Here is a 16,011-nt window from a genome sequence, read left to right as displayed (position 1 = left end):
AATAGGCCGAAATAGCTCAGTTGGGAGAGCGTTAGACTGAAAATCTAAAGGTCCTCGGATCGATCCCGAGTTTTGGCATTGAAGCACAGTTAATCTGTTATCAGTTTTGAGGTCGATCCAGAGTTTCAGCACCGGACAGGGTTAATTTGTTATCTGAGATGACCAACTCGAAGGAGTGCTTGAGTGGATAATTTGCTCCTTAGTATCACAGTTACCTTTCTCGATCGGGAAATTGTCCATCTGTTTTGTATAGGCCGAAATAGCTCAGTTGGGAGAGCGTTAGACTGAAGATCTAAAGGTCCTCGGATCGATCCCGAGTTTCGGCATTGAAGCACAGTTAATCTGTTGTCAGTTTTGAGGTCGATCCAGAGTTTCAACACCGGACAGGGTTAATTTGTTATCTGAGATGACCAACTCGAAGGAGTGCTTGAGTGGATAATTTGCTCCTTTGTATCAGAGTTACCTTTCTCGATCGGGAAATTGTCCTTTTGGCCTGTATCGGCTGAAATATCTCAGCTGGGAAAGCATTAGACTGATGATCTAAAGGTCCTCGGATCGATCCCGAGTTTCGGCATTGGGGCAGGGTTGATCTGTTATCGTTAGTATGACTTTAGAAGATCGATCCTGAGTTTCGGCATTGGGACGGAGTTGATCTGTTATCAGTTTCAAGGTCGATCCCGAGTTTTGGCATTGGACAGAGTTAATCTGTTGTCTGAGATGACAAACTCGAAGGAGTGTTTGAGTGCATAATTTGCTCCTTAGTATCACAGTTACCTTTCTCGATCGGGAAATTGTCCTTCTGTTTTGTATAGGCCGAAATAGCTCAGTTGGGAGAGCGTTAGACTGAAGATCTAAAGGTCCTCGGATCGATCCCGAGTTTTGGCATTGGGACGGGGTTTATCTGTTATCAGTTTCAAGGTCGATCCCGAGTTTCGGCATTGGGACGGAGTTGATCTGTTATCAGTTTCAAGGTCGATCCCGAGTTTTGGCATTGGACAGGGTTAATCTGTTGTCTGAGATGACAAACTCGAAGGAGTGCTTGAGTGGATAATTTGCTCTTTAGTATCACAGTTACCTTTCTCGATCGGGAAATTGTCCTTCTGTTTTGTATAGGCCGAAATAGCTCAGTTGGGAGAGCGTTAGACTGAAGATCTAAAGGTCCTCAGATCGGTCCCGAGTTTCGGCATTGAAGCACAGTTAATCTGTTATCAGTTTCGAGGTCGATCCAGAGTTTCAGCACCGGACAGGGTTAATTTGTTATCTGAGATGACCAACTCGAAGGAGCGCTTGAGTGGATAATTTGCTCCTTAGTATCACGGTTACCTTTCTCGATTGGGAAATTGTCCTTCTGTTTTGTATAGGCCGAAATAGCTCAGTTGGGAGAGCGTTAGACTGAAGATCTAAAGGTCCTCGGATCGATCCTGAGTATCGGCATTGGGGCTGAGTAACTCTGTTATCGTTAGTATGAATTTCAAAGATCGATCCCGACTTTCGGCATTGTGACGGAGTTTATCTGTTATCAGTTTCAAGGTCGATCTCGAGTTTAGGCATTGGGACGGAGTTAATCTGTTATCAGTTTCGAGGTCGATCCAGAGTTTCAGCACTGGACAGGGTTAATCTGTTATCTGAGATGACACACTCGAAGGAGTGCTTGAGTGGATAATTTGCTCCTTAGTATCACAGTTACCTTTCTCGATCGGGAAATTGTCCTTCTGTTTTGTATAGGCCGAAATAGCTCAGTTGGGAGAGCGTTAGACTGAAGATCTAAAGGTCCTCGGATCGATCCCGAGTTTCGGCATTGAAGCACAGTTAATCTGTTATCAGTTTTGAGGTCGATCCAGAGTTTCAACACCGGACAGGGTTAATTTGTTATCTGAGATGACCAACTCGAAGGAGTGCTTGAGTGGATAATTTGCTCCTTTGTATCAGAGTTACCTTTCTCGATCGGGAAATTGTCCTTTTGTTCTGAATAGGCTGAAATAGCTCAGTTGGGAGAGCGTTAGACTGAATCTCTGAAGGTCCTCGGGTTGATCCCGAGTTTCGGCATTGGGGCTGAGTAGCTCTGTTATCGTTAGTATGAATTTCAAAGATCGATCCCGACTTTCGGCATTGTGACGCAGTTTATCTGTTATCAGTTTCAAGGTCGATCTCGAGTTTAGGCATTGGGACGGAGTTAATCTGTTATCAGTTTCGAGGTCGATCCAGAGTTTCAGCACTGGACAGGGTTAATCTGTTATCTGAGATGACACACTCGAAGCAGTGCTTGAGTGGATAATTTGCTACTTAGTATCACAGTTACCTTTCTCGATCGGGAAATTGTACTTTTAGTCTGTATCGGCCGAAATAGCTCAGCTGGGAGAGCGTTAGACTGAAGATCTAAAGGTCCTCGGATCGATCCCGAGTTTCGGCATTGGGGCAGAGTTGATCTGTTATCGTTAGTATGAGTTTAGAAGATCGATCCTGAGTTTCGGCATTGGGACGGAGTTGATCTGTTATCAGTTTCAAGGTCGATCCCGAGTTTTGGCATTGGACAGGGTTAATCTGTTGTCTGAGATGACAAACTCGAAGGAGTGTTTGAGTGGATAATTTGCTCCTTAGTATCACAGTTACCTTTCTCGATCGGGAAATTGTCCTTCTGTTTTGTATAGGCCGAAACAGCTCAGTTGGGAGAGCGTTAGACTGAAGATCTATAGGACCTCGGATCGATCCCGAGTTTCAGCATTGGGGTAGAGTTGATCTGTTATCGTTAGTATGAATTTAGAAGATCGATCCCGAGTTTAGGCATTGGGACATCGTTTATCTGTTATCAGTTTCGAGGTCGATCCAGAGTTTCAGCACTGGACAGGGTTCATCTGTTATCTGAGATGACACACTCGAAGGAGTGCTTGAGTGGATAATTTGCTACTTAGTATCACAGTTACCTTTCTCGATTGGGAAATTGTCCATCTGCTTTGTATAGGCCGAAATAGCTCAGTTGGGAGAGCGTTAGACTGAAGATCTAAAGGTCCTCGGATCGATCCCGAGTTTCGGCATTGAAGCACAGTTAATCTGTTATCAGCTTTGAGGTCGATCCAGAGTTTCAACACCGGACAGGGTTAATTTGTTATCTGAGATGACCAACTCGAAGGAGTGCTTGAGTGGATCATTTGCTCCTTTGTATCAGAGTTACCTTTCTCGATCGGGAAATTGTCCTTTTGTTCTGAATAGGCTGAAATAGCTCAGTTGGGAGAGCGTTAGACTGAATCTCTAAAGGTCCTCGGATTGATCCCGAGTTTCGGCATTGGGGCTGAGTAGCTCTGTTATCGTTAGTATGAATTTCAAAGATCGATCCCGACTTTCGGCATTGTGACGGAGTTTATCTGTTATCAGTTTCAAAGTCGATCTCGAGTTTAGGCATTGGGACGGAGTTAATCTGTTATCAGTTTCGAGGTCGATCCAGAGTTTCAGCACTGGACAGGGTTAATCTGTTATCTGAGATGACACACTCGAAGCAGTGCTTGAGTGGATAATTTGCTACTTGGTATCACAGTTACCTTTCTCGATCGGGAAATTGTACTTTTAGTCTGTATTGGCTGAAATAACTCAGCTGGGAGAGCGTTAGACTGAAGATCTAAAGGTCCTCGGATCGATCCCGAGTTTCAGCATTGGGGCAGAGTTGATCTGTTATCGTTAGAATGAATTTAGAAGATCGATCCCGAGTTTCGGCATTGGGACGGGGTTTATCTGTTATCAGTTTCAAGGTCGATCCCGAGTTTCGGCATTGGGACGGAGTTGATCTGTTATCAGTTTCGAGGTCGTTCCAGAGTTTCAGCACCGGACAGGGTTAATTTGTTATCTGAGATGACCAACTCGAAGGAGTGCTTGAGTGGATAATTTGCTCCTTAGTATCACAGTTACCTTTCTCGATCGGGAAATTGTCCTTCTGTTTTGTATAGGCTGAAATAGCTCATTTGGGAGAGCGTTAGACTGAAGATCTAAAGGTCCTCGGCTCGATCCCGAGTTTCGGCATTGGGACGGAGTTGATCTGTTATCAGTTTCAAGGTCGATCCAGAGTTTTGGCATTGGACAGAGTTAATCTGTTGTCTGAGATGACAAACTCTAAGGAGTGTTTGAGTGGATAATTTGCTCCTTAGTATCACAGTTACCTTTCTCGGTCGGGAAATTGTCCTTTCGTTTTGTATAGGCTGAAATAGCTCAGTTGGGAGAGCGTTAGACTGAAGATCTAAAGGTCCTAGGATCGATCCCGAGTTTCGGCATTGGGACGGGGTTTATCTGTTATCAGTTTCAAGGTCGATCCCGAGTTTCGGCATTGGGACGGAGTTGATCTGTTATCAGTTTCAAGGTCGATCCCGAGTTTTGGCATTGGACAGGGTTAATCTGTTGTCTGAGATGACAAACTCGAAGGAGTGCTTGAGTGGATAATTTGCTCCTTAGTATCACAGTTACCTTTCTCGATCGGGAAATTGTCCTTCTGTTTTGTATAGGCCGAAATAGCTCAGTTGGGAGAGCGTTAGACTGAAGATCTAAAGGTCCTCGGATCGATCCCGAGTTTCGGCATTGAAGCGTAGTTAATCTGTTTCGAGGTCGATCCCGAGTTTCGGCATTGGGACGGATCTGTTATCAGTTTCAAGGTCGATCCCGAGTTTTGGCATTGGACAGGGTTAATCTGTTGTCTGAGATGACAAACTCGAAGGAGTGCTTGAGTGGATAATTTGCTCCTTAGTATCACAGTTACCTTTCTCGATCGGGAAATTGTCCTTCTGTTTTGTATAGGCCGAAATAGCTCAGTTGGGAGAGCGTTAGACTGAAAATCTAAAGGTCCTCGGATCGATCCCGAGTTTCGGCATTGGAGCGCAGTTAATTTGTTATCAGTTTCAAGGTCGATCCAGAGTTTCAGCACTGGACAGGGTTAATCTGTTATCTGAGATGACCAACTCGAAGGAGTGCTTGAGTGGAATCTTTGAGCCTTATTATCACAGTTAATTTTCTCGATCGGGAAATTGTCCTTTTCTCCATGTATAGGCCGAAATATCTCAGTTGGGAGAGCGTTAGACTGAAGATCTAAAGGTCCTCGGATCGGTCCCGAGTTTCGGCATTGGGGCAGAGTTGATCTGTTATCGTTAGTATGAATTTTGAAGACCGATCCCGAGTTCGGCATTGGGACGGAGTTTTTCTGTTCTCAGTTTCAAGGTCGATCCCGAGTTTCGGCATTGGGACGGAGTTGATATGTTATCAGTTTCAAGGTCGATCCCGAGTTTTGGCATTGGACAGGGTTAATCTGTTATCTGAGATGACAAACTCGAAGGAGTGCTTGAGTCAAGTATTTGATCCTTATTATCACAGTTGCCTATGTCATTCGGGTAATTGTCTCTTTTCGTCTCCTTATGCCAAAGTATTTCAGTTGGGAGAGCGTTACACTGAAGATCTAAAGGTCTTCGGATCGATCTAAAGTGTCGGCGGCATTGGGACAGAGTTAATCTGTAATCTTTGGTATCAATTTCGAAGGTCGATCCCGAGTTTCGTCATTGGACAGCGTTAATCTGTTATCTGAGATGACAAATTTGAAGGAGTGTTTGAGGAAATTATTTGATCCTTGTTATCACAACTTACCTTACCTTTATCGATCAGGAATTTTTAAAAATAAATCTCTGTATAGTCAGAAATAGCTTAGTTGGAAGAGTGTTAGATTGGAGATCTGAAGGTCTTCTGATTGATCCCAAGTTTCGGCATTGGGAGTTGATCTGTTATCTTTGGAATCAATTTCGAAGATTGATCCTGAATATCAGCATTGGACAGAGTAAATCTGGATATGGAAATTGTCACTTTTGTCTCGATAGGCTGAAATAGCTCAATTGGGAAAGCATTAGACTGAACATCTAAAGGTCCTCGGGTTGATCCTGGGTTTCTGCATTGCGACAGAGTTTAACCTGTTATTTTTGGAATCAATTTCAAAGTTCTGTCCCGAATTTCGGCGTTGGACAGAGTAAATCTGTTTTATGAGATGACTACATTTGTCGATCTGGAAATTGTCGTATTTGTCTCAATAGGCTGATATAGCTAAGTTGGGAGCGCTTTAGACTGAAGATCTAAAAGTCTTCGTCTTGATCCCGAGTTTCGGCAGTGGGACAGAGTTAATCTGTCATCTTTGGAATCAAATGAGATGACAAATTCGAAGGAGTACTCGAGTGGATTGTTTGACCCATATTATAACAGCTTCCTTTCTTCATCGGGAAATTTTCACTTTTGCCTGTCTAGATAGAAATAGCTCAGTTGGGACAGCATTAGACTGAAGAGCTAAAGGTCCTTGGATCAACTCCGAGTTTCGGCATTTGACGGAGTTAATCTGTTATCTTCAATGACCATTATGAAGGGAAACTTGAGTGAATTGTTGAACCTTATTGTCGGATACCTTTGTCCTTCTCGTGTCGATTGGGGAATATTCACTGTTATACAATAGGCTGAAATAACTCAGTTTGGGAGTATGTTTTACTGAGGAGATAAAGGTTCTGGGTTCCCTGCTAAAACTGTTGCCCCCATGACCTGACCTCAGATAAATTGGAGAAAATGGATAGATACAAGACTTATAAGGAAAACCCGTGTGGATTGTTTGACTCTTTGTATTTCAGTTACCTTCACCCTTCATGTATTGATCGAGAAATTATCACATTCCTTTTGTAGGCTGAAATCGCTCAGTTGGTGGCGCGTTCAACTGTAGATCTAAAGGTCCTTGGTCTGATCCTGGGTTTTGGCAACACTGGGGTGTTTTTTGCAGCAAGCCCATTTCCAGAAAAGCTGTTGTTTCACTCATGAAAAAAAATAGCATTCTGTACCTAAACCTAACTTTTAAGAATAGTGAATCAACACTGAAAATAATTTTAACACATTCCACATTGTTTCAAAGACTTAATTGAATGTCTCTTTCCCTTTCAATTTCATGCCTCTGGTAGCATTTGAGTCCGGTTGTATTTTAGCTGTACAATTAATCTTTCTAAAAATAATGAAAATTTAATCAAATCAATATTGAATAGCATCAAGACACACACACACACACACCTGACCTCCTCTCCATGCTGGCCGATGGAAAGCCCAATCCACCAGTCAGTGGGGCCTAGGGAGAGCTGAGAAAACACACAAAAGTATGGAACCTACTGCTGATTGTGAAATCGTCAGTGTGTGATTTAAAAAAACATGACAAAACCAACCCGTCGCAAGCGCTCCTTGACAAAGTTCAGCTCCTCTCTGGAGTGAACGGACAGCAAGTAGGCTCCCATCATCTGGCAGGCAAGAGAGACGGCGTCCCAGTTGAAGGGCTGCTTGGCCACCAGGTACTCAGCCCCACGATAAAAAACCCACGGCTCGCTCTCTGAGGGAGAGCCATGATTCTTTAAATCAAATCAAGTCAAGATGTACGTAAATCAAAATAACGCACTTACGCTCAAAGTACCAGTAGGGATTTTTCAGTTTACCTCCTAAAACACAAATACATTTGGTCAATTATTCATTTTCACTTTCTGACTGTTTGTTGACTTTACCTCTGGAGATCTTACAAATCCACTCATGTTTTCTTTCACACGGCCGGGGCATGAGTCTGTTGGGCAGGTCACTGTACACCGCGCAGTCCCTCCTGTCATCCTCATCATTTTTGTCCTCGATGAAGGAGGTCATCACCTGAGCATAAGCAGTTCAAAAACAGTAAAAAGCTGAGATGGAAAAAATTACTTTGGAGGACAATTCCAATGCCACTTACAGGAGAACCATCAGACCATTCCCAAGAACCCGGATGTTCAGGATCTCTTTTATTGAAGCCGACCCACAGCCAGCGACCCTCTGTTCTGAAAAGGTGGAGAAGAAGGAAAAAGTAACCCAAACTTTTGGGAAATCATATGACACATTTGTTGTGTAGAAAATATTAAAAACTTGCCGCATTTGACAATAGTCATTATATTAGCAGTAATGAGCCAGTACCAACCCTTCAAACATTGTACCAAGGAGTTTCTTGAGAAACACCTGCTCCTCATAGTGGCGGAAACTGGCCAGCTGAGCTCCGAGAGCCTGGCAAAAGTAATCTGCTTCTACCCAAGAGCGTTTCATAAGCACTTTTTCATCATGGAACACCTGGAAAAAGAGGGCCACATTTTAAAGCCAAAGTTAACCCTTTAAAAGGTTTATGAAAAGAGAAAGGATCAAAAGTCACAGGGGTTAGAAATATGGCGATGCTTTGTATTTGGCTGCCTAAGCATAAGGCTGCACTCTCAAAAAGCTCCTCTCGTTTTATTTTGTCTTTACATTATTCCTATTAGTAAATAAATTAATGAATTAATACAATGTTGATAAAAACAAAATTAACAAAGGTCACGGTTCCGTTCATTTTTGGTACAGTAAGAAAACAAAATGCAAAATATAAATGTGCCTTTGTGCTTTCAACAATAGGAATATTAGCCTATACAAAGCTAGAATTCTGCTCAAAAAGTAGTGGGTATTTAAAGATAATCCAACAACAATTTGCCTTTCAGACCCCGCATATTGGTCAGCTTTCTTTCTGAAAGACAGAAGAAAAAAGAAGTCCTGTGCTAAAGAGAAAAGCAATCCCAATGCAAAGATTTTAACATGTATTTTACAAATGAAATTCCTCAATGAATCATTTTTTTTTTCTTATGAACGGTTTTCAAAAGCTTTATTGGTGGATTTTCGCAAGTTAAAGCACCACACAGAAATTAATTTAATTCTGTAAGCAGGATCTGTGTAATATTCTTATTATTTAATTACAGGTGTTTTAGCTCATTTCAATTTATTTCATTTAAATGGGCTATTATTTATTTTATTATGTGTTTATATTTTACAAATGTGATGTAGAATTCATTTATATTGTATATTTTATGTTGTATAACTTTAGTTCCAATGTGAATATTAGTTCCTACGGAACCACGGGGCCGTGTTGGTTATTATTATAGCAGAGAAGACAGCAGTAAATCAACAAAGACAAGTCAACTGTGCCCCGATCTACCACTCAAGAGATCTGATGGACTCAAAAAGTGGGTTACGATTGCATATTAGTTTAAAAAATCGACCGGATCCACCGTATTTTTACACGAGTGAATACCGGTAGCTAGGATCGGGCAGACCGGAAGTCACTCGTGTAATATTGACGCAGCAGGGTCGCGTCTCACGTCAAATAATAAACTCTTCCGTTCTTTTCACGTGCATCGTGTTGAGCCGCTTCTGGGACGCGTCTAACACGCGGCCGCACTGCGACTGGTGTGCATTGGCTGATTGACTTTAACGCCCGCGTTTCACTGTTTTCTCGCGGCGGCCACGCTGTCGCACCGTTGACGTTTCTGGGTTATACTGTCCTACCGTGTTGGTCCTCATTATAGTAGAGAAGACGGAGTAAATATAATCTACATAAAGAAACTGTAACCCGATCGACTCACAGCCTCGAAAAGTAAGGGTTACATTACGTCAGAAACTCGTTCGTTACGCCACCGTTCCGAACCGAGCACCACGTACCGAAACGGTTCAATACAAATACATGTACCGTTACACCATTAATATTTATAATTGCTCTTTTACCTAAAAAAAAATATGTATTTGATTACTCGATTAATCGATAAAATTTTCAGTAGAATATTCGATTACTAAAATATTAGATAGCTGCAGCCCTAGATTGGACGTCCTGCTCCGTCAGTGGCATCCAATGAGTTAAATGAGTACCTCATAAAGGGCTAATAATCATACTTTAAAACAGTAGAGGAGACCGGCTTGTGATTCCCATCCAGGAGGACAGGCACTGAAGGCATCAATGTGGGCTTCTGGTAACACCGGCACTTCCTGGTAGCTACTGATGCTCTGCTTACAAACTGACAAAGCCTTGTAGGAATTGCAGTCTTTCACATTCCAGTAGCCCAGAGCAAAGCCACCTGACATGGCAACACAGCCGTTGGCACTCACTAAAAACATAAGAAAATAAATTTGGTCATGCACGGATGACATTTCATGAAATTTGTAGAGGAGGATTGAGCCTAAAATTGATCCCTGAGTAACACACCAAAAGGCACAATCAAATCAAAATGACAAAAAATATGTTTACCTGGCTGGTGTTTGTTCCAGTTACTAAAGGTGAGTGGAAGAGTGGAGCCATTGTGATGAAGCCATCTGTATTCTCCACTTTCCCCGGAGTCTCTGAGGCCAATCCAGTAATACATGCTGTCGTTGGCTCCATTAGCACTCAGCAAACTGTTGACAAATGCTTGCTCGAACCTTCCGACCAGATGGAAAAAACATTGTGGTCCAGCCAAAACAAAGTGTTTGTCAGTATTATGTACTTTAAATGTATAAAGCACCTGTTGTCCACAGTAAGTAGAGGAGCATTGCAATAGTATCCAGTCTGTGCATCCTGAAATGTCTGCTCGTGCCTGGTGATAGTGTAACAAGAGTGACCGTGACGCTTCCAGCCCTGCAACATCAACAACATTCCACTCAGTGTATTTTCCATTTTAAACTTTATGCTGTATTCAGTGCTGGGCGGTGGATTCCGCTTGAAAACTGGATATTTGAAATGAAGCTTGTATTCCATGTATATTTTCATATAAAACTATTTTATGTCTGCAGGTTTCAGTGGTGTTTTGACAAGTGGAATTAATATGTCACCCTAAGACCCACCGCAACCACTTCACCACTTCACCACTTTCTCTCAACCTAGGAATCTTACTTTAATTTAAAAGGAAATCCAGTACTGACGTTAACCACGATAAATAGTTCTCTTTTTTATTCCCCAGATATGATTCATATTGCTGAGAAAACACAAAAAGAAACCTTACGCGTTCTGAATTGCGTAAAGTGACGATAGACAGAGATAGCAAAACAATCTACGAACACAAGTACTGTATTTCTAAAGAAAAACAGAAGTCTTAGAAAAGAATCACGAGTGGTTGCGCTATTCAATTCACCCATTCAATTCACCCTGTGCACCGTTATGGTGTTGCTGTGGTTCAGTGTGATGACTCAGCGCTCTAATATTCATGTCAACAGATTTAAGGACCAACACCGATGCCAGAAAAGACGTCATAATTCCAGTGAATCAGCCCTGCTGTGACTGGTAACTTGCTCAAATGTACTGTAGAGCTGAGGGTGTAATGACACCGCAAGAACAGCTCTTTCTGAAACATTTATTTCTTCAAGTCATTCCAACTTTATAACATTCGACTCATTACCTCAATGGAAGGTTTATTAAGATTCCTAAACTATCACGGTACAATTCACAAATTAGGAGACATTTTATATCGCATTGCAATCACCTCCTACATCCACGTGTCCTGAAAAATTGAAACTGTTCCAAGTCTATTTTAACATTTCAACAACAATTACTGTAATTCCCAAGCATTTTGGTTCAGCTCCGATTCACACCATTCCAACTTCAACAAACTCACAAAATTCAAGACATCCGGTGTATTATGTTCCACATTCCAAAAATGTCCATGATTCCAGTTTTACAGTAAGGTTCCCCAATTTGAACAATAGAATTAAGAAGTTCAAGAGATAGTTTACTACCTACAACCTTGTCTTGCCAAATTCCTAAACGGATTAGAATTACTTCATGTGTAAACTATTCAATTTAATAAGGCAATCTTGGGAATGCCTCCCATTCCCCAAATTATCCATCACATAAAAAAATTCCCAAATGCTAGAAATATTTGATAAACATATCCTCCTACTTTCTACATTTCTTAAACTGTTCAAATATTTTCAACTTCAAGTCTCACAATGTCTATTAAAATCAATCCATTCAATACACACTCTCTCAGATCCTAAAGCAACACTTGGTAGCTTTTCAGTTTTGGTCGATTTTAGCATTGCTGGTGGACAAAAGCGGTAGTTTTTTGCCTTAAAGTGCGTACGACAGGAGAAAAAAAGTCTAAAATAGCATTATTATGTGAATTAGAATCATATTTTGAGACAATTCGACTATATACAGCAATTTAGCAAAGCGCAGATGACGAGAAATTACTCTTTTAATCTGCCGGTTAGCCACGCCTACCATTATAGGGCTCTAGCGTCCCCCAACAGGTGGTTGACATCAGCAGAGTAACGATTTCATCTGATTTAGTATGCAGCCTATTGAGGGGGAATTATTCAGAATGAGGAAAACGCGACGAAGAGAGCCGCAAAATGTCATTGTTTCAGTCTCTCTGCTCAAATATTTTTACAGGATATACTTTTTATCCAAGTATTTTTCCTCAATAGCTAAATAAATGGCATGGTCATGACAAATAACAGTCTTGTGCTAAATGGAATATGAAATAATTAGGGTTTTCAAATGATTAAAATTTTTAATCGAGTTAATTACAGCTTAAAAATTAATTAATTGTAATTAATCGCAATTCAAACCATCTAAAAAACATGCCATATTTTTCTATAAATTAGTGTTGGAATGGAAAGATAAGATATACATATACATTCAACATACGGTACATAAGTACTGTATTTGTTTATTAAGACAATAAATCAACAAGATGGCATTAACATTATTAACATTCTCTTAAAGTGATCCATGGATAGAAAGACTTGTAGTTTTTAAAAGATAAATGTTAGTACAAGTTATAGAAATTTTATATTAAAACCCCTCTTAATGTTTTCGTTTTATTAAAATTTGTAAAATCTTCATGGCAAAATGACTCCATAATGGTCAAAACTGTCGACTTCACCTGTACTGTCGCACTTCCCGAACGATATTTTATGCCACCTAAGTCGGGCCTATGTCATTTCCCTTCCTCAGCTTCGGAGAATGTAAACAAACCAAGAGGCGCGACAGCTAGCCGACATGCTAACCCGAACCGAGTGACGTTTCAAAGTCTTCAAAGCAGAAAATCACACATAACTATCCCGGATCATTTCACGTGACGACTGGGTTGTCGATTGTCTTCGCCGATCGGCAACCCGCCCGGCGGCAAACAAGTTAGAGCTCGTCGTTCCCCTGCTGAAGGCAGAAGGCTCGTTTGCAGGGAAGCAGCTCGACAATGACCGCCGGACAAACCAGCCGACGTCGGAGGAGCATGTAGCTGCCAAATTGTTAACACGAATATGGCAAAATAATGCTTTACTACACGGCGAAGTTGTAAACAGCGAGAGACTCATAGGAGGGCGGGTACAGTTGTAATGCAGCTAACATGACAATATGTGTATGAGGAGAGCTTTTTACATTCCCATCCATGATCAAACGTAAGTAGTCCTTTATTTAAAGAAAGTTTGTAGCATTTACTTTGTAATCGCTGTATTCGCGGCTATTAACAAAGTTGCAATTTCTGATCAGTTGGAAAATTTGACAGAACACCGGGCACATGAAGAGCGCAATAAGCCGAGTATAGTGCTCTCCCGGCGGGGGGGATGTGTGACAAGCCGCTGGTCGTCGGCCAAGGGGATAAGGAGCAAGTCAGCCACAAAATGCAAGCCACCTACATATTAAAACGATCCCAGTATTGGACATAATACAAAACACAATGTTTACTCACTTTCTCGTAAGTCCCATGGTCCCACAGTAGTAGGGCTTGTTTTGGCCAATATCCACCAGTGAATGGGAACCTTTTGAAACCCCAAAAAGGCTAACACGCCTCTCCCTTAAGTACAGCAAGATTTTTCTGCAGCCGTTTGGCTAGCGTGATGCGAAAAATAAACGAATTAATCGGCAAAATCAGCTGAATCCTTAGTCCTTCTCATAAAACAGTACGACTGCATAGCGAAAACGACTCCTTCTCCCGTACACGTCACAGCGGCCTCTTCCTCAATGCAAGACCGAAGCCAGAAGTCTGTCTCGATCGCTTCTTCACAAATCCAAGTGGTCCATCTCATTCAGGAGCATAAAATACCGCGTGTATTATGAAATAAACATGCTTTTTCGTGTCACAGGCACTTTAAGGAAGACTGCGTTTCCCATGAGGATCAGCACACACCCGAACAGTGTCGTAAAATCATCAATGAATCAAAAATCAATCTCCCGCTGGCCTGCAGATGGATTAAACAACATTTCTGTTTCCAGCGGCTGTGTGAAGGACAAATAGCAACAAGTTAATGAATCCAGTTGTGGTTAAAAACAATAGCATATTACGGTTAGGTACCGTGTGGCTTAGTGTGGCTAAGAACTCGCCAGAGCTGACGCAAGCGAGTGAAAGCCAGGCCAATGTTTATTCTGTTTATCCTGGTAGCCTCTTTTTTTTCCTCCTCAAACAAAACATTTTGTCTCTTTTGTTACACTGCCATCTTTGCAGCATTTGTGCAAAAGCGTTTATATCGACTTCAGTCTTTATAATGAATTGGGAAAGGGGGAAGTGACAGATGCCGTAAAGCAGTCAGCACATTTGTAGTTTTTTTGTGTGTGGCAGGGTTACTGCCACACTACCCAAAGTTAATTTGTGCCTGTGAAAGCGATACAGACCCCTCAAGATATAAAAGAGGTGTCATTCAACTAGTTGTCAGTCGCCATATCAGCAAAATGTTAGGAAAATATTTCATATCGGTTGAAAAGTTACCTAGTATTGCTTTAAAATGTCAACTTTACCTCTAAGGCAGTACTTCTCAAATCGTGGTGCGGGTCCCCCCAGGGGGGCGCAGAGCGATGTCGGGGGTGGCGCATGTGAGCTTGAGGAACATACTTTTTTGCTGTACTAGAATAAAGTGTAATTGCACATACACTCAGTGGGTGGCAGTGGTGCTATCATTTTCAGCGTGTGCGCAGTATTTTTTAATCAAACGAGCACACAGCAAAGAACACTTGAGATATGAAAAGCTAAGACGAGGAAATATGACGAAGCGTATGTAGGATTTGGCTTTTGGCTTTGACATTTAGTACAGCTGGACACGAGAAAAGACCAGTCTGTTTACTTTGTCTAAAAATGTTCGCAGCGGACAGCAGGAATTTTTTTTCAGTGAAAATGTGCCTTATATTGCCAACAATCGTCCCGCTTTGTCAGTGTTACATCGGTAAATCAGCGAGCACTGTTAGCATCATATAAAGTGGCATAACAGGTTGCTCAGTGTAAAATAATCCCACACCATAGCAAAGGCGCTGATACTGCCTGCAGCAAAAAGAAAAACTGCCGCTCTGTCCAATGACACTCGTTTTTGTTCTATTAATTAATTTTTGTTGTTTCGGTCTAATTTTTTGGCTTCTTGAGTTAATGTTGCGAACCAGTTTTAATTGATTATTATTTATTGATTTTATAACATTTTAATTTTCAGTATCACACCGTCAAAAATATATTGAGTGTATTTTTACACTATAGATGTTTTTTATTTTACACTTTATTGTAAGTTGATCTATGTATATTACTTTTTTCTTTAATATTAAAAAGGACACAATGTTATGCAGAGGTGTACTTATAATAATGATAAGAATTTTATAGACAAATGATACTGCAGTATATTTACAGTGGCAGCAGAGAGTTGGGGAGGGGGGCGCGGAACATTTATGTCTTCCTGGGGGCGTAACGGAAAATAATTGAGAAGCACTGCTCTAAGGTAAAATATAATGTATTAAAAATTATTATTGCACGCATTTCAATTCAAGACTGTGCGTCTCCATGTTTTACCTCAGGGCAGCCATCATCCCAGCTTTCGACGTGAGGAATCGATGTCTGATGGCTCGCTTTTCTGCACACAGCAGGAAGTTGCTCACCACACGACACCAAAAGCCAGTCACCTTCCTGCCAAGAAGTACAACCATTTACATTTCATTTAGAGACACAGTACTCAAAAAATGTTGGAAATGGTGAATCAATAGTGTTTGTTGCCCACCTTCCTGTCTGCTTTGACACAGTGGTTAGCACCAGTCGAATTGTTAGGTGGGTGATACGGGTGCCACATTGAGAGAGTCACAGGGGATCCATCAGACCACTCTACAATCGCAGATGAAGCTTGTTTCCAGAGACCGATCCACATTCCTGAAGGCTCGCCAGAATCTGGAAAGCATTGCATTTTGATTTTAGATTCACCATTTGCTGCAGCGAATATTTCATTGCCAGT

General features: G+C 41.5%; 1 protein-coding gene and 16 non-coding genes across 18 annotated transcripts in view; 16 read left to right on the top strand and 1 right to left on the bottom strand.

Moving 5' to 3' along the window:
• pla2r1 (phospholipase A2 receptor 1) overlaps nt 1-16,011 on the bottom strand; it is a 69,867-nt gene that overhangs the window by 41,245 nt on the left and 12,611 nt on the right. For both annotated transcript variants that reach the window (XM_057847757.1, XM_057847766.1), the window contains exons 8-18: nt 15,784-15,947; nt 15,579-15,692; nt 10,341-10,453; nt 10,088-10,257; nt 9,736-9,947; nt 7,970-8,115; nt 7,748-7,832; nt 7,533-7,668; nt 7,434-7,469; nt 7,203-7,363; nt 7,054-7,118 (exon numbers count right to left, since the gene is read on the bottom strand). In XM_057847757.1, coding sequence (XP_057703740.1) covers nt 7,054-7,118; nt 7,203-7,363; nt 7,434-7,469; nt 7,533-7,668; nt 7,748-7,832; nt 7,970-8,115; nt 9,736-9,947; nt 10,088-10,257; nt 10,341-10,453; nt 15,579-15,692; nt 15,784-15,947 — 1,402 coding nt within the window. The remainder of the gene's footprint in view (nt 1-7,053; nt 7,119-7,202; nt 7,364-7,433; nt 7,470-7,532; nt 7,669-7,747; nt 7,833-7,969; nt 8,116-9,735; nt 9,948-10,087; nt 10,258-10,340; nt 10,454-15,578; nt 15,693-15,783; nt 15,948-16,011) is intronic.
• trnaf-gaa (transfer RNA phenylalanine (anticodon GAA)) lies at nt 6-78 on the top strand. Its single transcript has one exon. It is a non-coding gene; the product is annotated as a tRNA-Phe (tRNA).
• trnaf-gaa (transfer RNA phenylalanine (anticodon GAA)) lies at nt 254-326 on the top strand. The gene has a single exon. It is a non-coding gene; the product is annotated as a tRNA-Phe (tRNA).
• Nucleotides 502-574, top strand: trnai-gau (transfer RNA isoleucine (anticodon GAU)). The gene has a single exon. It is a non-coding gene; the product is annotated as a tRNA-Ile (tRNA).
• On the top strand, nt 813-885 carry trnaf-gaa (transfer RNA phenylalanine (anticodon GAA)). Its single transcript has one exon. It is a non-coding gene; the product is annotated as a tRNA-Phe (tRNA).
• On the top strand, nt 1,114-1,186 carry trnaf-gaa (transfer RNA phenylalanine (anticodon GAA)). The gene has a single exon. It is a non-coding gene; the product is annotated as a tRNA-Phe (tRNA).
• trnaf-gaa (transfer RNA phenylalanine (anticodon GAA)) lies at nt 1,362-1,434 on the top strand. Its single transcript has one exon. It is a non-coding gene; the product is annotated as a tRNA-Phe (tRNA).
• On the top strand, nt 1,726-1,798 carry trnaf-gaa (transfer RNA phenylalanine (anticodon GAA)). Its single transcript has one exon. It is a non-coding gene; the product is annotated as a tRNA-Phe (tRNA).
• On the top strand, nt 2,338-2,410 carry trnaf-gaa (transfer RNA phenylalanine (anticodon GAA)). The gene has a single exon. It is a non-coding gene; the product is annotated as a tRNA-Phe (tRNA).
• trnaf-gaa (transfer RNA phenylalanine (anticodon GAA)) lies at nt 2,960-3,032 on the top strand. The gene has a single exon. It is a non-coding gene; the product is annotated as a tRNA-Phe (tRNA).
• Nucleotides 3,208-3,280, top strand: trnaf-gaa (transfer RNA phenylalanine (anticodon GAA)). The gene has a single exon. It is a non-coding gene; the product is annotated as a tRNA-Phe (tRNA).
• On the top strand, nt 3,572-3,644 carry trnaf-gaa (transfer RNA phenylalanine (anticodon GAA)). The gene has a single exon. It is a non-coding gene; the product is annotated as a tRNA-Phe (tRNA).
• On the top strand, nt 3,936-4,008 carry trnaf-gaa (transfer RNA phenylalanine (anticodon GAA)). Its single transcript has one exon. It is a non-coding gene; the product is annotated as a tRNA-Phe (tRNA).
• On the top strand, nt 4,184-4,256 carry trnaf-gaa (transfer RNA phenylalanine (anticodon GAA)). Its single transcript has one exon. It is a non-coding gene; the product is annotated as a tRNA-Phe (tRNA).
• On the top strand, nt 4,485-4,557 carry trnaf-gaa (transfer RNA phenylalanine (anticodon GAA)). The gene has a single exon. It is a non-coding gene; the product is annotated as a tRNA-Phe (tRNA).
• trnaf-gaa (transfer RNA phenylalanine (anticodon GAA)) lies at nt 4,774-4,846 on the top strand. The gene has a single exon. It is a non-coding gene; the product is annotated as a tRNA-Phe (tRNA).
• On the top strand, nt 5,023-5,095 carry trnaf-gaa (transfer RNA phenylalanine (anticodon GAA)). The gene has a single exon. It is a non-coding gene; the product is annotated as a tRNA-Phe (tRNA).

The sequence above is a fragment of the Corythoichthys intestinalis genome, chromosome 1 (genome assembly GCF_030265065.1).
Source record: "Corythoichthys intestinalis isolate RoL2023-P3 chromosome 1, ASM3026506v1, whole genome shotgun sequence".
NCBI lineage: Eukaryota > Metazoa > Chordata > Actinopteri > Syngnathiformes > Syngnathidae > Corythoichthys > Corythoichthys intestinalis.
This window is presented reverse-complemented; position numbering and strand designations above follow the sequence as displayed.